This window comes from Zootoca vivipara, chromosome 7 (assembly GCF_965207765.1).
Source record: "Zootoca vivipara chromosome 7, rZooViv2.hap1.1, whole genome shotgun sequence".
NCBI classification, from domain to species: domain Eukaryota; kingdom Metazoa; phylum Chordata; class Lepidosauria; order Squamata; family Lacertidae; genus Zootoca; species Zootoca vivipara.
Genome location: NC_142590.1, coordinates 5,088,491 through 5,113,071, shown reverse-complemented (window position 1 = coordinate 5,113,071; position 24,581 = coordinate 5,088,491). Strand labels below are relative to the sequence as shown.

General features: G+C 44.0%; 1 protein-coding gene across 1 annotated transcript in view; it reads left to right on the top strand.

The window, feature by feature from the left end:
* The window catches only part of TNN (tenascin N), a 32,872-nt gene extending 8,328 nt beyond the window's left edge, over positions 1 to 24,544 (top strand). The window contains exons 6-14 of the mRNA XM_060276593.2: positions 4,074 to 4,337; positions 5,515 to 5,778; positions 11,867 to 11,997; positions 12,923 to 13,055; positions 15,842 to 15,993; positions 17,644 to 17,740; positions 18,904 to 19,071; positions 20,197 to 20,360; positions 21,909 to 24,544. Of these exons, the coding sequence (XP_060132576.2) occupies positions 4,074 to 4,337; positions 5,515 to 5,778; positions 11,867 to 11,997; positions 12,923 to 13,055; positions 15,842 to 15,993; positions 17,644 to 17,740; positions 18,904 to 19,071; positions 20,197 to 20,360; positions 21,909 to 22,049 (1,514 nt within the window). The 3' untranslated portion in view covers positions 22,050 to 24,544. The remainder of the gene's footprint in view (positions 1 to 4,073; positions 4,338 to 5,514; positions 5,779 to 11,866; positions 11,998 to 12,922; positions 13,056 to 15,841; positions 15,994 to 17,643; positions 17,741 to 18,903; positions 19,072 to 20,196; positions 20,361 to 21,908) is intronic.
* The last annotated feature ends 37 nt before the right edge of the window (positions 24,545 to 24,581 follow it).

Sequence of the window (24,581 nt, the reverse complement as noted above, 5' to 3'; positions counted from 1 at the left end):
CCAAGGACAGTGTCTGTGTGCACCATGCAGCTTGTACACACAGAGGTTCTGTGTTCAAGACAATAGACCAATGTATGGTGGCTGGGGGTGGTGCCTGCCGCTGAAATCCCAGTTCTCTTCTCTGTGTTAATTGTAGACAGAGTTTAGTCATTTGCCCAGAGCTTGGGTTGCAGAAGGGTTTGCAACATCTCAGTATGGGCTCATCCCCTCTTCCCCTTGTCCCACTGCTTTCCCCCAGGGAAAACCACTCTTAAGCTCTCAATTGGAGCAATCAGCAATTCTCCAGATTGATGTTTGCTCCGATTTAGCAATAAAGATCAGGTTTACCCTGGGAAATGAGTAGGGCGGGACGACGACGATGGACTGCTCAGGCCTGTGCCTGCAAAGCATGGGACAAGTAGAAAACAACTCAGACCTCTGCTTTCAAGGCACAGCCCAAGTGGAAGTGTGGACAAGCCCTATATATCAAGATCTCAAAATGTTGAGATATTCCTTGCACATATGGCTGTTTCACACCTTCCAAGTGTCCCTATTTTCCAGGGATGTCCCTGATTTAGAGAAGCCATCCTGGTTTCTGTTTTGATTCTGGAATGTCCCACTTTTCCTATTTTCATTGGAGAAATGTTGGAAGGTATGGAGTTATCTGACCCTTGAGCCATCTGAAGGCAATCCTGTATAGGGAGTCGCCTCCCCCCCCCAATGTGTAATGTTTTATTATGTTATTGGAAGCCATCCTGAGTGGCTGGGGCAACCCAGTGAGATCTGTGGGGCATAAATAAGAAAATTATCATTATGGAATGGGACGTCCCTATTTTCATTGGATAAATATTGGCGGGTAGGCTGTTTAGAATATCACACTGCAGATAGGCCTAGTTCTCATTGTGAAAGTAAAAATCTCTGGGCTGCACCATGTCAGGCTGATGGTTCCTCTGTACAAATAATAATAATAATAATAATAATAATAATAATAATAATAATAATAATAAATAATTCCACATAGGAAACTAAGGAATTGTGGAGTTGATATCTGTACACTTCAGTTTCTGTCGTTTTCCATTATTGCTCTTCAACATCATCATCATCATGTGATGTCTGGCAGTATTGTACAGTGTAGTACCTTATACTTTTTGTTTATTTTGTTTATTGAATTTATATACCGCCCTATACCCAAAGGTATATGTGAAGCACCTGCGCTTTTGGGACCAAACATGGGCCTTGCACCTGTGTAATTTGTGAAGAGGCCATGAATTAACAGCCCTCCCTCTGTTACTGGAAATGTAAGGATTCATCAATGGAATTACCAGACCACTGTTTTTGCTCAAAGGAGGGCAGACCCGGCAGCACCAGATGTTGCCTGCACCAGATGCCTATAGCTGGCAGCCTTGGGTTTGACTTTGGATCAGTGTTTTTGTTTACTCCTGCTGTCTTCAGAATTTTCTTGCCAGTGGGAGGAAGTCAGGCTAGAGCACTGAAATTCTGCTTCCTCTCAGGCAGTAAATCACTGCTGTGGAATGTCCTGATTTGGCAGATTATTTGTCCATTTTAACAGTTTTGATTTGAACATGTTGTGCTTTGGGCTGGACACGAGAAGCACCATTTCTTCCTTTGTTGCTACAGCAAAGTAGCTCCCAGAAACTGGGAAGGGAATCTGAAAGACAAAATATATTCAGCCAACTGTTTGGTCTATATTGCCAAAAATACAAACTGTCCAGTGGTTTGGTTGTAAAAGCAAGAGCTGTTTGGATCCATGTGGGCTGCTCTTCAAGCTCCAGAAAGAGTGCACATTTTCTGTTACAAACTGTTCTGCTACACCAAAGCTAAGCACCCTATATAGCAATGACTGACGGTACCCATGAGTCGGTTCTCATTCTTGTCCCTTAGTTCTACACTCGCAAAGCTTGTCTTGAACCAGGTGTCAGGAAAAATCTGCCACACACAATTAAAGTTCTAGAAGTTGCTTTGCAAGAACTGCACAGGTGCAACTAGAATTACCCGTGTGCACAATGCAACCACGTGGGCCACAGATTGCACAGATCCTAACAAGAGAATTGGCAGTCTGCTGGGAGGATTTTGGATGCCCATTTCTTGGGAAAGATTTCATCCCATCATTCCCTGCCCATGTGATTAGATCATTTTCTCCCAGCCACATGGGAGCCCCTACAGAACAGCGACTCCCATGCTGTTTGGATAACAAGGCCCTGCGTTAACCCACTCTTTGGCGTTTAATTGGAGCAAAGATCAATTTGGAGTTTTAAATGATTGAATTTAGAGTAGGTTTTCGTCGGAAAAGCTCATAGCTTTAAATCTCAAACCATGCCTGGAAAGAGTGGAGAAAAGGTGAGTGCAGATGAGTGATGGCTTAGGCAGCACTGAAGTTGCCCCCCCCCACCAATGTGTTTCACTGCTCTTTTCCCACCTAGCTGTTCACATCAGCACGGCTTCATTAGTGTCAGATTCATTTCTGTTAGTGTTTAAACCAGGGTGCGTTGAGGGGACTGATATGTCTTTACCCTATGCAAAGGTGTTCACACCTTGGCTAGAGATGAATCAGGAAGGGCTTACAGACTCTAGTTGGTATGACGTTGGTTTGAGAAATAACAACTCAAACAGTAGTATTTTAGAACAAAGTAAAAGATACACACACACACACACACACACACACACACACACACACACACTTTGATAAAGTAATGTGCGCACGGATTAGAAACTCAGCTTAGGAAATGCAGTGAGGGCACAATAAACAGCAGTGTAAATTCAGCCAGAATCATAGAATCATAGAGTTGGAAGAGACCACAAGGGCCATCCAGTCCAACCCCTTTGAGGGCATCCTGATCAAGTTTGCAGATGACACCAAATTGGGAGGGGTGGCTAATACCCCAGAGGACAGGATCACACTTCAGAATGACCTGAACAGATTAGACAACTGGGCCAAAGCAAACAAGATGAATTTTAACAGGGAGAAATGTAAAGTACTACACTTGGGTAAAAAAAATGAAAGGCACAAATACAGGATGGGTGACACCTGGGTTGAGAGCAGTACATGTGAAAAGGATCTAGGAGTCTTGGTAGACCACAAACTTGACATGAGTCAACAGTGTGATGCAGCAGCTAAAAAAGCCAATGCAATTCTGGGCTGCATCAATAGGAGTATAGCATCTAGATCAAGGGAAGTAATAGTACCACTGTATTCTGCTCTGGTCAGACCTCACCTGGAATACTGTGTCCAGCTCTGGGCACCACAGTTCAAGAAGAATACTGACAAGCTGGACTGTGTCCAGAGGAGGGCATCCAAAATGGTCAAAGGCTTAGGGAGCTGGGTATGTTTAGCCTGGAGAAGAGAAGATTAAGGGGTGATATGATAGCCATGTTCAAATATATAAAAGGATGTCATATAGAAGACGGAGAAAGGTTGTTTTCTGCTGCTCCAGAGAAGCGGACACGGAGCAATGGATTCAAGCTACAAGAAAGATTTCATCTATAAATTAGGAAGAACTTCCTGACAGTAAGAGCTGTTCGACAGTGAAATTTGCTGCCAAGGAGTGTGGTGGAGTCTCCTCCTTTGGAGGTCTTTAAGCGGAGGCTTGACAGCCATCTGTCAGGAATGCTTTGATGGTGTTTCCTGCTTGGCAGGGGGTTGGACTGGATGGTCCTTGTTGCTCCGTGTCCGCTTCTCTGGAGCAGCAGAAAACAAGCTTTCTTCCTCCTCTATATGACATCCTTTTATATATTTGAACATTTATATATTTGAAGATGCTTCTGCTATGAAATAAGGTGAAGGAGCAGCCTTTGGTGGTAAATTTAGATGACTATTAAATGATTGACTGAGTTGGAGACAGACAGATCACTGGAAAGGTCCCCTGATCAAGCTCCAGGAGGTGCTTTGACACGACTACCATTAATTTCATATGGCCAGACTGAGTTCCGTGTTAACTGGGGAGAGCAGGGAGTGCTGCCGGGGCTTTATGCCCTTGTGCATCAAAATGCTTTGAGTTGAAGACATGGCTCCTAGAGATTTATAGAAATCTTGTCAGGATCACTGCCGTGACTAAAAGTCCTTATTCTTTTCACAGATATTGATGGCCCAACGGATCTGGTAACCAACCAAGTAACAGAAGACACAGCTACCATTTCTTGGAATGGGGCCCAGGCTCCAGTAGATAGATATGTGGTGAGCTACACCTCAGCTGATGGTGACACCAAAGAGATCTCTGTGGGGAAGGACAAGAAAACCACTACCCTGACGGGTTTACATCCAGGCATGGAGTATACCATCTATATCTGGGCTGTGAAGGGAACCCAACAGAGCAGGAAGGCAAGCACAACAGCTGAAACAGGTAAACCAGACTCAGAGCTGTGTGCTGTTCCTTTCTGCCTGTATTTGGTTTCTTATTTTCATACAGTATGTTGTTGTTGTTGTTTAGTCGTTTAGTCGTGTCCGACTCTTCGTGACCCCATGGACCATAGCACGCCAGGCACTCCTGTCTTCCACTGCCTCCCGCAGTTTGGTCAAACTCATGTTTGTAGCTTCGAAAACACCGTCCAACCATCTCGTCCTCTGTCGTCCCCTTCTCCTAGTGCCCTCAATCTTTCCCAACATCAGGGTCTTTTCCAAGGATTCTTCTCTTCTCATGAGGTGGCCAAAGTATTGGAGCCTCAGCTTCACGATCTGTCCTTCCAGTGAGCACTCAGGGCTGATTTCCTTCAGAATGGATAGGTTTGATCTTCTTGCAGTCCATGGGACTCTCAAGAGTCTCCTCCAGCACCATAATTCAAAAGCATCAATTCTTCGGCGATCAGCCTTCTTTATGGTCCAGCTCTCACTTCCATACATCACTACTGGGAAAACCATAGCTTTAACTATACAGACCTTTGTCGGCAAGGTGATGTCTCTGCTTTTTAAGATGCTGTCTAGGTTTGTCATTGCTTTTCTCCCAACATACAGTATGTAGCCCTTGTTAAATGTTATAAAATTTTAGGATCAGTTCATGGGGGAGGATGAGCACTTGCATTGTAAGTCGTTGATGGAAGGAGTTGAGAGTTTTTCACATTGTGAAGACTATGTCTAGAAGTGTGCCGAATGAAGATTCATTGCCAAGCTCAGAAGGAACTACTGCCAGACCAGTGAGGAATCATATATGATACTACCTGATCCCTGTGAATGCTTCCAGTTCAGCTGTGCTAACTGATCTGAGCTAGGAGGAGAGTGTTCCTGTGTTTTCCTTGACGGAAAAGCATTCTGTTAAGTAATTTAGTTGGATTATCAATGGCTAATTCCACCTCCCCAGATTCTGCCCCCCTCCCCCACATTAGTTAAGTCAAATTCTTACACATCAAGATGCAAGTATGCATGACATTTTACTTCTGATTAAAAAACCTACTTGCCAGTCTAGCCATGACAAAGTCAAGTCCCACAGATCAATATAACAAATGAATTACAGTTGCAAAACAAAGTCTCAGGTTATAACTGATATAGAAAGAAAACAATAATAATACCTCCTTTTTGGTGCACAGAGATAGACGGCCCTACGAACCTGAAAACAGACCAAGCAACAGAGAACACAGCCACTATCTCTTGGAGCAAGGCATTGGCTCTTATAGACCGATACATACTTAGCTACACCTCTGCTGATGGAGACACTAGAGAGATCACAGTTGGGAAGGATAAGACCAGCACCACCTTGACTGGACTGAAGCCAGGCATGGAGTATGTCATTTACATCTGGGCTGTGAAGGGGAGCCAGCAGAGCAAGAGGACAATCACAAAGGCACTGACAGGTAACTTAAGTGGGGAGCAGTGGAGAGAGGTGATGGGATTGTTGGTTTTTAATGATGTGGTTAAAGAACTAAAAGGAGAATTCCCTGGATGCCTAGATCCAGGTTTGGGGGAAGTACTCTTTGCTGAGAGAGGCTTGGCAGAGATTTAAAATAGCAAAACATGCAGCAAAGTAAAGTATGGAAATGTTGGTGTTAGACCTTTAAGATCTCCCCTTCTAAGCCTCTTCCAAAGTGCCCCACTTCCCTTAGCAAAGAGACAACACATTTGGCAAGTTAAAAATAGTTTACTTACAAACTCTTCAAAGGTCAGATTCATGTGCTTTTCTATACAGCAGCAAGAAATGATGGGCAGTAGAACTTAGTTTAAAAAATGGTAAGAGTTTCTAAATTATCTGGATCGAAACACAAATATGGCTTGCCAAAGCCATCCATCTTAGACGTCCTTACTGGTCAGGTTTACATGGTGGTGGGTGAGAGAACAAAGAGTTTGATAACCCTTATTCCCAAGGTGAGGGGATGTGATCTAGCTAAGCCTGGCAGGGCAGCTTTCTCTATGGCCTTAACCCCTCCATGCATTAATTAGAGTTAAGCATTAACAAGGCTGTCCAATCTCTATTGGCTCCAGAGCTTCTTTGGGTGATTGTGACAATCATACTTATTTCAGTAATCTGTTCCTCAGCCCTATAAGGCAAGGCCCAGGAGTATTATCCTCTTAATTAAAAAAAATATATGCAGGGCTGTTTCTAAAAGAGGTATTGAAATTACAGCTGGTCTAGAATGTAGTGGTCAGTTTGTTAAGTGGACTTGCCACTCTGGGCATTGTACAGCTGTGTTCGGATATCTGCACTCGTTTCTGTGTTGGTTTCAGGGCCCAACTCATTTTTAAAGCCATAAAACAGAATCATAAAGGGTTTTTTAAAAAAGCAGCAATGATACAAATGAGATTAAACCACATTTCTAACCCCATGTATGCGTTGACATGTATGCTAAGCGTTGCTAAGGTTTAGCAGTTATGCAGCACTGAAGAATTTCTGCTCTCAGTGATGCTTCTGGCTCTGTGCTACATCACCCCACAGGGAAATAGGTGTATCTGCTCTGTGGACTTCTCCCAACACTATAATGGAATACTAATGGAATACTAATGGAGCTTCCTTCATTATACAAATAGCAGTATTATGGACATAGTGAGATACTACAAAATTTGCGGAAGCCGCACTGCGTAATACTAATGGCAAGCCTACTGACATACCTTGTCCTAGGAAGGTGAATTCGGGGCCCTGCAGCTCCCTCTGTTGTCCACATGAGAAGAAGCTGGCACTGGACCTTTTTCAGGCTCTTTCTCTGCCAGTTTCCCTCTCCTGCAGCCAATATAGGCCTGCTCAGAGTCTTCATATTACAGCATTATTTATTTTTTTAAATGCCAAATTCATGCATACCTAGCTGGGCTCTCTTATTAGACAACACTAACTTTGCTGGTGGCGCTGTGGGTTAAACCACAGAGCCTAGGGTTTGCTGATCAGAAGGTCGGCGGTTTGAATTCCCGCGATGGGGTGAGCTCCTGTTGCTTGGTCCCAGCTCCTGCCAACCGAGCAGTTCGAAAGCACATCCAAGTGCAAGTAGATAAATAGGTACTGCTCTAGTGGGAAGGTAAATGGCATTTCCATGCCCTGCTCTGGCTTAGTCATGCTGGCCACATGATCCGGAAGCTGTACACCGGATCCCTTGGCCAGTAAAGCGAGATGAGCGCCACAACCCCAGAGTCGTTCCGCGACTGGACCTAATGGTCAGGGGTCCCTTTAACTTTGCTGGGGTGTGTGTGCACGCAGGACTGGGAACTTGACTTCTCTAAGGGACAGTAAGGTAAAGGTAAAAGGGTAAAGGACCCCTGGACGGTTAAGTCCAGTCAAAGGCAACTATGGGGTGCTGTGCTGATCTCGCTTTTCAGTCCGAGGGAGCTGGCGTTTGTCCACAGACAGATTTCCGGGTCATGTGGCCAGCTGGACTAAACTGCTTCTTAAGCTGGAATGCAAAATGCTGAGGGTAGTGTTTCAAAACGGCTTTGCAAAATGTTTGTTCAAATGAACATCAATGGATGTTGCAGTAAAATTCATTCCTCTCCTTTTGAGGTACAAGTGGTTGCACAATGCAGTGGCAGGATTTGCTAGGGTGATTCATGTGAAAATAGGTTGGGAGGGGGAACATCCTTTACACCAGATTTGGCTAATGTATGACCTGGCCAGGTGATCCCTGCCCATTGACCATGCTGGTTAGGACTGATGGGAATTGGAGTCAAACCCATCTGCAGGGCACCTTGTTGGCTAGACCCATCCACAGTCAGCTTACAAACAAACTTAATCATTTATACTCATGAGCCCCATTGAGTTCAGTGTGATTTACCTCCAGGTAAGTGTTTATGGGAGAATGAACTGAATGTGTTCTCACACTGCTCCTGGCTGGTGTGTTCATTTATCCCACATCACCTCTGGTAAACAGGTTTTGTGGATTCTTACTGTTTCAAAAAAAACTGCAAAACTTGTTTGACCAAATGCAACTGTGGGATGAAAGATATGTGTGAAGCCATGTGGGAATCAAAGTCTCCACCAAACTACTCTTAAAAACTAAGAGGAGCTGTATTATGCTCATGAAAATAAGTTTTCTTTTAGTGGGATTGAATTTGGTTGGTGATGTTTACAGATACTCTGACATGTGTGTTGACCCTCTGTAATTTTTTGTAGCTGTATGGCTATGGAGATCTGATAGTTGTGACAACTCTATGTTGTATGTTTGCCTTGAAATAGCACAGTCTGCTCTTATGGCTGCAGTTCAAGAGTCAACTAAACAGGAGGTTGGCAAAGCATTGATTTATGTGTCCTGGCATTTTTAAATTTTATTTTATAGTAGCCTATGGGCTGAGCTTGCTCAGCTACCAGCCAGAAGCATGGATTGGTCTGGCATGTGTGTTGCTGTTTGTCTGCCAGTTTGCCAGTCGTGATGAGAGTTCCAGACATGTGGAAGGGCAGCCAGAGAACACAGAACCACAGGCTTTGTGCACAGAGCTAACTTCATAATACTGGAGCTTCAGCACAAGATGCCTGGCCTCTTAGACTGCCGTGAATCTTTTCTGAAACTGATTTATGTAAGCAAGTTCTTAGATAACGAGTCTGACAAAAATAAAATCCACCCATTCTTTCTCACAGAGATCTGAAGTACTAATTACCGTATTTTTCCATGTATAAGACGCCCCCAGGTATAAGATGACCCCTAATTTTTGGGACTCAAAATTAAGAAAATGCACTATGCACTAACTGTGTATAAGACGACCCCTTATTTTAAACTTCAAAAATTTAGGAAAAAATATAGTCTTATACATGGAAAAATATGGTATATTACCTGTTTTTTGAATGCTCCAACTACCGCACAATTGCGCTCATTTCACACGCTAGCAAGGTTATGCTTAAAATTCTACAAGGCAGGCTTAGGCAGTATGTGGACCGAGAACTCCCAGAAGTGCAAGCTGGATTTCGAAAGGGCAGAGGAACCAGAGACCAAATAGCAAACATGCGCTGGATTATGGAGAAAGCTAGAGAGTTCCAGAAAAACGTCTACTTCTGCTTCATTGACTATGCAAAAGCCTTTGACTGTGTCGACCACAGCAAACTATGGCAAGTTCTTAAAGAAATGGGAGTGCCTGATCACCTCATCTGTCTCCTGAGAAATCTCTATGTGGGACAAGAAGCTACAGTTAGAACTGGATATGGAACAACTGAGTGGTTCAAAATTGGGAAAGGAGTACGACAAGGTTGTATATTGTCTCCCTGCTTATTTAACTTATATGCAGAATTCATCATGCGAAAGGCTGGACTAGATGAATCCCAAGCCGGAATTAAGATTGCCGGAAGAAATATCAACAACCTCAGATATGCAGATGACACAACCTTGATGGCAGAAAGCGAGGAGGAATTAAAGAACCTTTTAATGAGGGTGAAAGAGGAGAGCGCAAAATATGGTCTGAAGCTCAACATCAAAAAAACCAAGATCATGGCCACTGGTCCCATCACCTCCTGGCAAATAGAAGGGGAAGAAATGGAGGCAGTGAGAGATTTTACCTTCTTGGGCTCCTTGATCACTGCAGATGGTGACAGCAGTCACGAAATTAAAAGACGCCTGCTTCTTGGGAGAAAAGCAATGACAAACCTAGACAGCATCTTAAAAAGCAGAGACATCACCTTGCCGACAAAGGTCCGTATAGTTAAAGCTATGGTTTTCCCAGTAGTGATGTATGGAAGTGAGAGCTGGACCATAAAGAAGGCTGATCGCCGAAGAATTGATGCTTTTGAATTATGGTGCTGGAGGAGACTCTTGAGAGTCCCATGGACTGCAAGAAGATCAAACCTATCCATTCTTAAGGAAATCAGCCCTGAGTGCTCCCTGGAAGGACAGATCGTGAAGCTGAGGCTCCAATACTTTGGCCACCTCATGAGAAGAGAAGAATCGTTGGAAAAGACCCTGATGTTGGGAAAGATTGAGGGCACTAGGAGAAGGGGACGTCAGAGGACAAGATGGTTGGACAGTGTTCTCGAAGCTACGAACATGAGTTTGACCAAACTGCGGGAGGCAGTGCAAGACAGGAGTGCCTGGCGTTCTATGGTCCATGGGGTCACGAAGAGTCGGACACGACTAAACGACTAAACAACAACAACAACCTGTTTTTTAAATGATCTTGTGAGATTTTTTCCCTTCTTAAGCCAGGTTGAAACACATCTGTTCCCATGTTATACTGATTCAGGGGCCAAAGTAGTTACTTATTCTTTCTTACCTTTGAACTTGACTTGGAGTGGGCACAGCTTTTCAGTCAGAAAACTCTCCCCAATGTCAGGCAGGTATCCCTAAGGAGGGCATTCTAGAACTGGTGGCCACCACAAAGAAGGCCAAGGGGAAGTCAATTTCCCTGTTAACCAAAAGCCATCTTGCTGAGCTTAAGTAGAGGAGCTACAATGCACAAGAACTGCTTTACTATTTTCCTTCTGATTACTTTTCTGGCCTCTTCCCCCTCTCCACTTAAGACTACAGCCTCTTGCATGGGCGTAGCCAGGATTTTTGTTAGAGGGTGCAGGCTTCATGTTGGGGGGGGGAGAATAACCTCAATTAAGTATTTTTATTGATTTACTTGATTGGGGGGCAGACACCTCCCTGTTCCCCCTGGCTATTCCCATGGTCTCTCTTGTACCTGATTTTCATTAAAGGGGGGGGGAGCTGTGAGACTGCCATGTAAAATCTAATGTGGCTCTAAATAATTTCTGAAACCACATTCACAAGTCTAGTTCCATCCTGACATTCCCCCCCCCCCGCTAAACAATGTCAACACTTTGTGATAGCTTGATGGCCCTGAATGTTTCTAATGGCCTTTGGGGTCTGGTTCACTACTTTGAGGCACTGAAGTATGCAGCACTCCCAAGCTCTTTGGGATGGAGGCTGAATAAAACTGTTAAATAGTGAGTAGACGACACATTGATTCTTCAAAGCAGCTCTTTATTTGGAAGCTGGAACAGAACTGAACTGACTGCTGAGCCGGCCTGCTTTTGTAGACGGCTGACTCAAACCATGTATCAAACCTAATTCAAAGTTCCCTCCTAAAGTTCCCTCCTAAAACAACTGCCAAGGACCTGAGGGAAAACTATATACACCAATACATAACAAAAACGGTGTTGCAATTTGCATCTTGGTGGAAATAAGATGTACTGTATGCTATCCCAGAGACAGAGCTGGCATGAAGCAGAGGTGGAGAAACTGCTATTGTCTTTTGCAAAGCAGGATGGGGGAGGGTGTGTGTGTGTGGGGGGGGACTGATGCTGCTTTAGATAGTAGCACTGTTTTGCAAAATATTTTAATACTCCTAACAAGGTAAAATTAAGGCTGACCTTTCTAACCACTCTGGGAAATGTGGAGGGCAAAATGGTTCTTGCAATAGTTTGTTCAATTCCTCTTAGGAATATGGGGAGGTCAAATCTCTTTCTTTCTATACAAGTTATTGTAATGAATAAACCATATGACAGGTTAAACTCCTTCACCCACTTTGTCTTTTGCCTAGAAGTTGACCCTCCCAGGAATGTCCGTGTGTCAGATGTAACACAGTCCAGTGGATTGGTCACTTGGACACCACCTGTTGCTCAGATCAGTGGCTATCTTATCACCTATCGGGAACCAGATGGTACTATCAAGGTAAGTTTGTAAATTGCTATGTGAGCAAATGTAAGTATAGCTAAGCCAACAGTTCAACAATGCACAAGCTTTTCACCCACGGACCCAGATCTGATACAGAGAGAAAGCCGCAGCCATTCCTACCTGCATAAAACAGGCACTTTCCAAACCTGTTCGCTACATATGCTTTGCATTTAATGTTTTTAAGTTATATGAAAAGTTGGTAAGAGGTGGCATAACTGTAAAATCATCATGAAGATTTGGCATGTAGCCCATATATAGTCAGGGGGCCCCTTTTGACTCATTTTAGTTTTGAAAATGTCCAGCCCACACGCAAGATGGTTTATGATATACAATTATAGTGAGGCATTAAAACCACATAAAAGCAAATTATAGAAACAGCAGTTATAAAAGCAATCTTGAAATGCAGCCTAGAGATAAAACAGTATTTTTTAACAGCCTTTTAAAAGGCAGAAAAAGAACAGTTGACTTCAGAGATCGAGAGTGAAGCTTTTAATTTGACTTGCCCATATAAATACAGCCTATTCCCTTCAAGTACTGGATCTTATTCTATGAATGCCATGAACTATGAACGTCAACTATTATTCACCAAGTACTGTGTGCATCTGACTTGCTCCTCTAGGAAGGGCAGTCTGTGGCTCTTTGGATCCTGTGAGACCCCAATTCCAACCAGCCCCAGCCAGCATGCCTGATGGTCAGGGATGATGGAAGCTGCAATCCAGCAACACCTGGAGGGCCACATGTTCCCCTACCCTCCTCTAGAGAAACTGCATTTTTCATTTCCCCGTGGATCACAACCATCCTTTGATAGCCAATCACCCCTCTCCCTGCCTCTTACAGGGATTGGGTGGGGAAGGTCAAGAAGGGCTGGAGCCAAATTGCCAGTGAAATGTAATTGTTGCCTCTCTTTTCTTTTGTGTGTCAGGAAGTGCGGTTAGGTCCTAATGAGGAAAGGTTTGTGCTAGAAGGCCTTACTCGAGGAACCAAATACACCATACATATCATGGCCTTTAAGGGAGACCGCTGGAGTCGAAAAACAGCCACCACCTTTTCTACAGGTAGGCTTTGGGGACTGCAGTAAAATTTCCTCGACCTGTTGTCCAGGATGGTGCTTGCCTTCAAAACAGGTCACGTGGCGTTGCCAGATGAATCTGTGTTGATCTTCTGAGGATTTTTTTTATATTATGAAGGCTTGGGAAGAGGCCAGGAGTTGAAGGATTAGGTCAGTGTGGTCTTTGGACCTGAAATTTCAGGATTTTAGCCGCCTTCTCAGGGTCTCCAGGGGAAGAAGTAATTTGCACCACACGGAATCTTAGTAGGAAAATATGTGACAGAAAACCATAATCACAAATCATACACATTCATTTTTATAACCAAGTATTTGATGATGTCATCAGGAGCAGAATGGAACGCAAATTGAGCTCAGATTAAACTTAATATAGTTTTGTTTGCCAAACCCAATACCGAATTGAGCTGAGGGAATGTTGCCATCACCATCTAACATGTATTTTTGCTTTGAGAGGTTGAACCCCTGTTTCTGGTGATCTGAGAAGTATTATGGGTGTATTTAAAAGAATCCTGAGATCAATATCTTAACAGTCTATTCTGAAGACATTCTAAATTTGATGATTTTGCATCTCAGATTTGAATAGTAATAGTGGAATAAGTTTTAACAGGTCAGGAACTGGCAGCACTTTCAGATCTTACATAGTAAATATGCCAGAATTTCAAAGTACCACATACTTGTTGTCCAGTTTTTAATTTTCCGTAATGTAGATGAGACTGCTGACCCCCTTAACCGGAAAATAAACTCAGTTATGAGGTTGATCATCAAGACCAGTTAGGAAGAGCTCATCTGTGGTGAGCAAGAACAACTTTGGTTTTAGCTTATACCTGAGACATTTTGTGGCAAAACGCATTCAAGGGTGCGAACTACGGGTATCTGTGAAGCCTCAACAGGGAATGAGATGGGAGAATCTTACCATCAGCTCAGAGAAGCATAAATAGCTTTCTATCCCTGACCATAACCAGAAAGTAGGGACCCTGTTTTCATCCAGATGTTTACATCATTATTAAATAAGTTTAAAAGGTGAGGCTCTGGTATAAAACCTTGTTTGATGCTACTAGATTTGGGAATACAGTGGAAGAAGAGTTCAGTGTGATGAAATCTTACATTCAGACTGGTATTTGAATATGACATCCTTACACAAAATGGCAAGAGGTTTGGGCGTTTGATAATTTGTTGAACAATGTGTGCTGATGGAGCCAAAGGCAACGTTAAAGTTGACAAAGGCTACAAACAAATCCATTTTTCAAAATGTTGGCATACTTAAGAATTAAGTGGGCAAGCACAAAACAATTGTCTAATAACAACAAGTAGACAGCTTTAAAGCTGGATTGTTCAGCCATTACCTTATGCGGGAAAACCCCTTCTTCGAACTTAAACAGGAGTGTTTTCCATGTAGATTTACTATAATATCTATCCATTGATTTGGTCTTTGTGAGTTCATGACTCAAGTGAGATTTGAAGTGGGAGCTCACAAGTCATGCTGGGTTATCTGCTACACTGAATCAACACAGAAAGATATATGGACAAACCCATCAGGGTCACAGGCCTACTGTTTATTTGAAAGGAACAATTGGATTCTCCATCCTTCATTTGCTCCCTGAGAAGCATATACAGTAATCTGAAAGACTGACAGTGGGAAAAACAGTAAGAGAGAAGGAAAGACAAAGGTTTGGAGAGATGGCTATAAGGAAACACAGCTAGATATAAATGCTGTGCAATCCTATGCATGTCTTCTCAGAAGTAAATCCTATTGCATTCCATGGGACTTGCTCCCAGGTAAGTGCTGGAAGTGACACAATGCTGCTCAATTTGCACTGCAGGCTGATGTAACTGCATGGGAGAGAGCAGACAGAGAGAGGAAACTCCAGACTTTTATTTAAGTTTTTTATTATTATTAAAGATTTTCTTGGCTGTCCTCCTTTTGTTGACCTTCCTTCAGACTGATAATCTTTAGGGTTGGTAGTTTCCCTTCCTACTCAGCTTCCTTCTCCTTCATGCTTCCCTGATGACAGCAGACATACTTTGAGCTCTCCCTCTACAGGTGCAAAAGTCTCCATTGTAGGTACCTTAGATGGAACTAGAGATATTTTCCGCCGAGCATGCATTTCTGGTGACAAATATTAGATTTCTTATTTTCCTAAACTCATTATGTCTGTGTGATTGTGTGCTCCTCCAGCAGGGATTCTATATCCAATTCAGTTTCTGCTGGGTGTTCCACACAAATGCTAACAGTAAGCCTTTGGTTTATGGAACTGTATTTGATCATGTTCAATCATGCCTCCCTTTGGGTCTCTCCCTGCCTTCCGCCCTTCGTGGTCTGTGCAGGATAGGGGATAGATTTATTTGGCCTAATCTTGCTCTTTCCATCACAAACTGAAGTGCAGCTATCAATTGAAATTTGTGGTTCTCCAAATTTTGCAAAGCAGTCGTCAAAACAAAAAACCGTATATAAAAAAAACAGGGAGAGTGCACAAAAATGCACACATTAGTGAAAATGATGTATAAAATGCATTTGATTAAGCTGTGTGCAAAATGTGCATTAGGAGGAAGGCACAGAAAATGCATGTGAACTTGCATACAATTCCCCCCTCCCCAACATTTTTGCAAACTGATGCAGAAAGGGAGCAAACTGAACATAAGAATGGAAAGCTGGAAAATCTAGAGAAACGGTTGCCTTGGCCTCCTTTATATTGCAGTGCTGTACAAATATTCCTTGTTTTTCATCTTTCTTTTTGAACGTATTCACTTGGCTTTCCCCCTCCTTTGCTCCTGCAGTCAGTTTGCACTATCCCTTCCCTGCGGACTGCAGCCAGACCCAGGAAAACGGACTCTCTGCCAGCGGCATGTACACCATCTACCTGAACGGTGATGTCAACAGACCCCTGCAGGTGTACTGTGACATGGCCACTGATGGAGGTGGATGGATCGTGAGTTCCGCTCTTAAACAGCTCTATTTTCAATCCTTTCACAAAGCACTCAGGCGATAGATTTGGCACTTTTCACCAAGGGGAATGATGCAGCATACTATCACTTGGTGGTCATATTGCAACCAACCACACCAAAAGCATACTTGCCTCTGCAGGACATGCACCAAAATTCAGACAGTATTGTGGGGGATGAGGTGAGTAGCAGCACACAGGTCAAAGCACAAACCCCACAGTTAGGTGTGCCCTGGAAAGTTAGGTAGGGTCTTCATATGCTTCAAAAAGCCTACCTTGGAGTTTCCTTGTTAGGGGTGAGTGGGTGTCCTGCATGGCCTTCCTGTTCTGGCTTGTGGGCTGGTTCTGCCCCTTGGTTTCCTTTTCCTGCATTATCATTTAACCAGGAGAATTTCTAATTTGGGAACTGGTTTCTCCATGCTGTTTACTTTGTCCTCTCTCCCCTCCCTGCCTTTATTTCATGTACACAATGGTTAAAACTCTGCACAAAAAGGAATATTGGTGGGATAAGGAGTTCCTTTTCCTCCTGTGATTTAATCAATAACCACATGTGCTTGAGCTCATTGATAACCTGTTGAAGTGGGGAGAGAGAGGAGAACCAAAAGCTGCATAGGTGCCATGGAAATAAAGAAAGAAAGAAAGAAAGAAAGAGAGAGAGAGAGAGAGAGAGAGAGAGAGAGAGAGAGATAGAAATACTTTATTGTCACTGTACCACTTGTTTACAGTGAGATTAAACAAGCCCCCCTCCCCCCCACAATCTCTCAGTCCTTATTACACTCTGTGTGCTTTCCTACGACCACCAGCCCCAAACGTCAGCTGCAATGTTGCTGTCTTCCATTCAGCAACCTCACGGCCCATGGGTAGAAACTGTTCTTTAATCTGTTTGTGCAGCTTATCATGCTTCTATATCTCCTGCCCGAGGGCAGGAGATTTAAAAGGTGCTGGCCAGGGTGTGAGTCATCCCTGAGAATGTTCCTCACTCTTCTGAGGCAACAGTCTCCCGCGATAACATCTAGCGGACTCAGGGGACAGCCCACGATATCGTGTGCTGTCTTCACCACCCTCCGTAGGGTCTCTGTCCATGGCTGTCAAACCAGCACACCACACCATAATGCAGTATGAGAGAACATTTTATATTGTGGACCAATAGACGGAAATCATCAGTTGCTGTCCAACCTTGGTCTTTCGCAAGACCCTAAGGAAATGAAGTCTCTCTTGGGCCTTCCTAACCACCTGGGCTGTATTGACCTTCCAAGTTAGGTCTTCACTAGGGATGGACTCCCAAGTATTTAAAGGAAGTGACTCTCTCCACACAGCCCCCCCAATATACAACGGGGCTAGCTCCCCTCTCTTCCTCCGAAAGTCCAAAACCATCTCCTTTGTCTTGCCAATATTTAGGTAAAGAAAGAAAGAAAGAACAGTGGATCACTAAAGCATTGGTGTTACAAAATAGAGATATTCAGATGGGGAGAATTCTATAATTCATGGTCAAATTACGTTGGTCTCATCAGGTTAGGTATTTCTTATTGTGCCTATTGTTTGAGCCTTCTTATCTTCAGTTTCCATCTATCATCCTATCATTGGTGTCCTGTGTTCAGGGGACCAGACCTATCTCTTGGTTTTTGTTTGCTTTTGCAGGTGTTTCAGAGACGGAACACAGGGCAGCTGGACTTCTTTAAGCGCTGGAGGAATTACGTTGAAGGCTTTGGAGACCCTGCTGGGGAATTTTGGCTTGGTACTGTATCTGCATTCTGTATGTGACCAGGGAAGAAGGCTGCCACATGTTTTGTAAAAAGTGTCGCTGCTTTTGCACTGGCCTGTGCTATGGCTAAGTGAGCTCAGTGGCTTAGGGTGGGCAGGTCGAGAGGGGCTGTGGCCCCGGGTGCAAGATTTGTAGGGGCTCAACTGCCAGTATTGCCAACTAGCTGCACTGGAGAAGATGCACAAGGGAGGGAGTGGGAAGGAAAGGAACTATGTACAAAAAGGACGGGGGAGTCTCTTTCTCAATGCTTCCCCCCTCTCTTTCTCTCTCTCTTTCTCTCTTTCTTTGCTTGCAATTTCCAGATGCTGCTGCCGACACCCCCAAAAGTCCTTCTCCCCCGGGAGCTTGTGGGTGGGTGGGTACACTGCCATTGCTCGCTCAGTTCACCAAGGCAGTGCCAAGCGGCAGAAGCCTGTCGTGCTGGAGGGCTCTTTGAGCTGCTCCCTTCTCTCCCTTTGCATACAAATCAGTTGCCAGGAGCTGAGCGGGTAGAGTAGAGGTGGCACCCTCCCTCAATGGCAAGGAAGGGCAAAAGGAGGGAGAGCAGAGATTGGAGAGGAGGGAGGACTCCAAGCAGGGAACTGGGGGCGGTCTTCAAAGTTTTCTCTCCCCCCCCCGGCCAGCCCTGTCTCTTACCAAAGGAGAGCACACACTTCTGATGAGTCCCCCGCAAGAGCTGTGGCTGAGCTGCCATTGCCACCTCTACCTGTGTCCCCACTGCCTCCAAGCTACCTTGCCTCATCACTCATGTCAAGCTGGCTATCAGACTGCCCTAGCCTGCCAGCTTGCGCTTGGCTCAGGCTGGCGGAGCGGGTGCAGGAAGCAGCCCCCCAGGCAGCAGGAAAGGTGAAGGCGCTGGAGGAATTACGTTGAAGGCTTTGGAGACCCTGCAGGGGAATTTTGGCTTGGTACTGTATCTGCATTCTGTATCTGCCTGCGAAGAGCTCTCGGTATGCATTTATGTTGCAAAAACAATGGGTGGCGTACAGCTAAGTTTACTTTAGACATACTGAAATTTATAGACCTAGCTTTGTCAGGAAAACTTCCTGGCCTTGTTGCCTGGAAATATTTCTTACTGGCCACAGACAATTGGAACCGTGGTTGTCTGCAAACTTACTCTGAATTGTTTCTTTCAGGCCTTGAAAAGCTGCACCAGCTCACCAGTAGCGCCCCCGTCCCCTATGAACTGAGGGTGGATTTACGAACCCACAATGAGTCTGCCTATGCTGTCTACGACCTCTTCCAGGTGGGCTCCAGCAGAGATCGATACAGGCTCTCCGTGGGGAAGTACAGAGGCACCGCTGGTAAGGGAAACGTTATTTGGCTTGCAGTATCATGTGTTGACACTGGATACAGAAGCAGTGAGACAGACACCCTTCACTGGGTGGAGCTAACTAACTTGTCAGGTGTTAAAATGGCCAGAATCTAAATAGTTTATGTACTGACCTGGTGCTCTCCTGCTCTTCTGGGCCACAGCACTCATTGGCCACAGCCAGCACATGGGGCTGTAGTCCAAAAAAGCTGGAGGGCACCAGGTTGGGGAAGGCTGGTTTAACAGTTTCTTTGCAATTCTTCCCCATGAAATCACTTTATGACCCATGTACAAAGAGAGAGATATGCAGTTGTGGTTTTATAGATGAAGCAATATATTGTACTATATATGTAAGTGGGAGTATGTGTAAAGAGACAATACTAGCACAGGCAACATAAATTTTATGCATACATTGAGTATGACCCTGGCACTTAAGGAGCCAGTATTATTTTTGCATTACCCTTCCAACCAAAATCATTATTCCCTTTAGTAGGTGCTATAGCATATTGACAGAAAAGCATATTTGCCCCCCTTCTCAATACTCCAGTCGTTTGTTGACTTCATCAGTGTAGTGATTTTTCAGCTTCCCAAAAGCCACTCCTCTGCCAGAAGGGATACCTTTTGATGCTTCAGTGGTAGGTGCTATGAAGAGATTGATTGCTAGCTATTTATTTGCTTCATTATTAGTTACTCCTTTAACTGTGCAGTCTGAGGTCTGCCTACTCAGAAGTATGCCCAGCTCAGAAGAACAAAAGGTGCCATTACAGAATCCTGCAGGAGAAAATTCCCTATAATACTTTTAATAATTTACTTGCAGGATTACTAGCAGTGAATAAAGTCCACTATGAGATGACTACATTTCCAATATCCCTCTAAGCTGCACATTTTCGTAGGAGAAGCCGATGCTGATACGAATCTTGCATAGTTGGCATTTGTGTCCTCTCCTTTTAGCAGTAGTTGTGTATCTTCATGTTGGCCCTTGAGAAAAGTTCCCTTGTGTTTCTGATTCCTCTAGGCAGGCTTTCGCAGCTCTGATTTCAGGTACCAAGGTGCACTCGGGTGTTAATGAAGCCAGGACCCCCGTAGTCCTAATGCTGCCTTTCTCCCCCCAATTCAGGGGATGCCATGACTTACCACAATGGCTGGAAATTTACCACCTGGGACAGGGACAGCGACATCGCTCTCAGCAACTGCGCAATCACACATCATGGTGGCTGGTGGTACAAGAACTGCCACTTGGCCAATCTGAATGGGAAATATGGTGAAGACAAGCACAGCGAGGTGAGTCCTAGGCACTCTGCCCAGCATATGTGGAAAACCTTTAGCCCTTCAAAAGCTGCAGAACCACAACTCCCATCATCCTTGGCCACTGGCCATGCTGGCTGGCGCTGATGGTAGTTGTAGTCAGCAACACCTGGAAGGCCACAGGTTCACACCTGCTGTATGGTTCTCCTTTTATAAATCAGGTGTGTGATTTTTTTTCAAGTGCCTACTAAAGTTCTGGCAACATGAGGCACTTCCCTGCAGTTGTCATTAAAAGTTTGGAACCGCCTTACCTGTCTCACAAATGGAATGGGAACCCTTTCTATTCTGCCTTCTCTTAACTCTGAATTTATATCAGGAGTTGTTATTCCTTGGGGTGCAATGTTTGATTTGTTTTTTTTCATTGGATTCATCCATGAAAACATTTTTACGCATGTCTACTGAAATGTGAGCCCCACTGACACCTATTCCCAGGTACGGGTGTATATAGGATTGCAGTACAGTAGTAGGTTTTCTCATGCAGTTGTTAGGAAAATCTGAAAACTGAAAATCTCACAACTTAATCAGACTCCCCCTGCCCCAGAATATGTCAGGAAATGGCTGATGAGGTCTGGAACAATGAGCCTGAAAGATGGGAAGGTGAGTCCTTGTGTTCTTTTGCTGCATTTCTGCTGAAAAGCACATTGCAGCAGATTTATGGAGAAAGAGGTGCCACAGAGCAGTGCAGTACCTTAGTGGTTCAGAGACAACTATGACTCAGGAAAGGCTCTTCCTCCCCAGGTTGAATCTCACAGCCAGCTGGTAGCCTTTGGCAAGCTCTTCCTGCACAAAGAATAAGAGGCTAATAATATTGACCTACCTTGCTAGGTTACAAGACAGTGTGTGTGAAATCCTTTGATCACTCAGAATTACTATGCTCAAAAGTATTGCACACTTTTCTTCCTCCTCCTCTTTCCACCCTTCCTCATACAGAGACAAGAATAGCTAACAACATTCATAAAATGCAACATAAAAGTGAAATTAAAACCACAATTCACAGTAATACATGATAACAATAGGATATGACCCCAGTGTTGAAGCCGGAAACGTTTTAGACAGTTAGACAAACAGAGGTTCTCCACCTGTGCTCTGAAGACCTGCAAAAATAAGCTGATGCCTAATATAATTTGGGGGCACTCTGATCTGTACCGGGAGAGAGTTTCATACGTAGATGGGGTACATGGCAGTTTATCAACACCTATTGAAAGGTTTGAGGACTGGATCTAATCCGTGAGGTTGTTATAGGCCATAACAGTAAGTGAAAAATAATGTGGTTGAAATGGTATTATTTCTACTATAAACATGGGCAGGAGTTTTATTTTTTGCCCACAGATTCAAGAAGTTTCTTTGGAATGCAAAAGATCCCAGGTGTTTCCAGTTAAGAGCTGGAAAAGATTCTTGTTTGAAGCCCCAGAGAACCACAGCCAGGCAGTCGACAGGGTCAGGCCAGTGGTCTGACTTGGTATAGCTCAGGGCAGTGCCCCTTTTTCCTATGTGATGCTTGATTACCTATTTTTCTCTTTCCAGGGAATTAACTGGGAGCCATGGAAAGGCCACCTGTTCTCCATCCCTTACACTGAGATGAAGCTCCGCCCACGCTCTCGAAGCTTTGAGCCAATCTTGGGGAGAAAAAGAAGATCTCTAGCAGTGAAGGAGCCCAGGGTTTAAAATGGATGAAATGTGGTGCTTGTCAAGTGAAGCATGGCAATGCATTACTGTATCATGTAACCATTTAACCTTGGGTTGCTTATTTTAGTACATTTATAATCACATACAAATGGTTACAGGCTTCCTCAGAAGAATTATCTGGTTTAATTGGTTGGGATCAGCACAGAACCTGCGCTGCACTCCGAGTGCAATTTGAAAAGAACAGGCATCCCCAAACTGCGACCCTCCAGATGTTTTGGCCTACAACTCCCATGATCCCTAGCTAACAGGACCAGTGGTTGGGGAAGATGGGAACTGTAGTCCAAAACATCTGGAGGGCCGAAGTTTGGGGATGCCTGGAAAAGAATAAGGTCGGAGACTAAGGGCTGGTTTAGAATTCTTCTTCTTGTGGAGGGCCATGTCTATTGACGCTCCCTCTGCTTGTAGTGGCCTCTGGTTCTGACAGCTACCATGGATCAGGAGGGCCCATTTCAGCCCTCCAATTTTTCCATGTTCTTGACAAGGAAGGGGCTTCTTGCCATCCAGCTTCCTTGCCGGAGAAAACAAAGAAGTCACCACACCATCTCTTTTCTTTCTTTCTCCTCTCTCTCTCTCGGGTGGCTTTGCTTATTCTGCTCAACAAGGGCCTGATTGGGGGTCTGCTGTGCTATGATTTCTGAGATGTAGCTTTGCAAAACCCAAGGTGCTAATTCAACATATTTTCCTATCCATGGTGTTTCCTACAAGACAATTGTCAGGTCACCAAAATCCAACCGTATCAAACTCTCAAGCGCTGCTGAGAATGATGCGGTTGTATCTCAAAGATGCCTTTCTTACACAAAACACGACCTTTCTAGCTTTCTATTTGCCCTTTTTCAGGGCCGACCCCGTCCATGAGGCAAGAGGAGGCAAGTGCCTCAAGCGGCAAAAGACCATGAGGTGGGGCCCCCACCCTGCCGCCAGAGAAGTGGCGCCACCAGCAGCAGCACTGGTTTCTGGCGAGATCTAACCAAATCTCACATGATCTGACTGAAATATTGCAAGATCTCACAGAGCATGTGAGATCTCACTGGAAACCAGAACTGCTGCACAACGCAGATGAGGCAGGCTTCAGCGGGTTTCTGTTTCGCCCCTGTCCGTTCTTGTTCTTTGGCTCTATTCCATCCCCTTTTCTCCCACCCTCTTTTCACTTGAGAAATTGTTTCTCTAGTAAGTCACGAAACAGTACCATTTCATACTCCTGTACAAGTGTTCCTCCATGTCCTCCTGCCCCAAACGCCTTGCGAAGGGGGAACACTCCTCTCAGACATGTACAGTGCTGTCAACTTTCCCATTTTTTGGAGGGAAATTCCCTTATTCAGTGCCCTTACTTTCATATCCGGGAGTTGACAGCACAATAGGATTTCCTTATCTTCAAATCCGGAGGTTGACAGCCATGGACATGTAGTTTTCTATGTGCAGATATTGTGCTGTGGAGAAGCATGCAGTCATTTTAAGCCTGTCTGCAGCCTGAAGTGACTCAGCCCTGACAGAAGTTTGCCAAGCCATGTGTAAAACTTTAGTTATAGCACCACCTAATGTTGATTTCAAGTATGACTAAAAAGGGGCTTATACTGTTGTATCAAAATAAAAAAATTCCTTCCAGCAGCACCTTAGAGACCAACTAAGTTTGTCATTGGTATGAGCTTTCATGTGCATGCACACTTCTTCAATGACAAGCTTGGTCTCTAAGGTGCTGCTGGAAGGATTTTTATTATTTTATTTTGTTTCGACTACGTCAGACCAACAGGGCTACCTACTGGTATCTAATGTTGTATACTGTATATGCTTTACTAGGGTGTGTGCTGCTCACGAACACCCTCCTGCCATTCCCCTCACATTCACCCCCTCCAGCTTTCCCAAGGTTTGTAATCTTTAGTGGTTATATTGGTTCCAAGTCGCACTGAAAGCAAATGTGGGTCAATAATTAGATTTCTATCTAGTGGCCTGGTTTTAAATCCCAACTGAGCCTGGAGTACAGAGGAGAGTCTTGGACAAGTGTTTCTCAACTTCCAGTTTAAAAATGGTTATCAGATTTTGGGAGAATGAATAACTACAAAAACTGTTATAAAAACACTTTAAATAACAAATACTGAGAAGTCCAGGAGACACAAATTTCACTAAAACTATACAGGGTCCCAAGTATCTAACTTGTTGGTTTTTTGTTTTTAAATAACTCTTTACAGACAGAAACATAAATAGCTTAGTTTAAAGAAAGCTTTAAATTCTGCTGTAATCAAGTTAGTACCTGTCTTGTTTGCTTCTGCATTCTGCTCAAATTTTATTTTTGACCACTATGTCTAATTACTTATGCTTGTTAGAAAAAATGCATTTCTATACGATTGCCAATTTTGATACTGTGGATCTTGAAATATTTCAGAAATATTTCACGTTGTTTAGCAAAGTTTATAATTTAGCCACAGACTGTAATCCTGGGAAGATCCTTATTACTTATAAATAAAGATTTTTAAAAATCATATTCTTAGAGTTCTTTATGAAATCCAATCTACACAG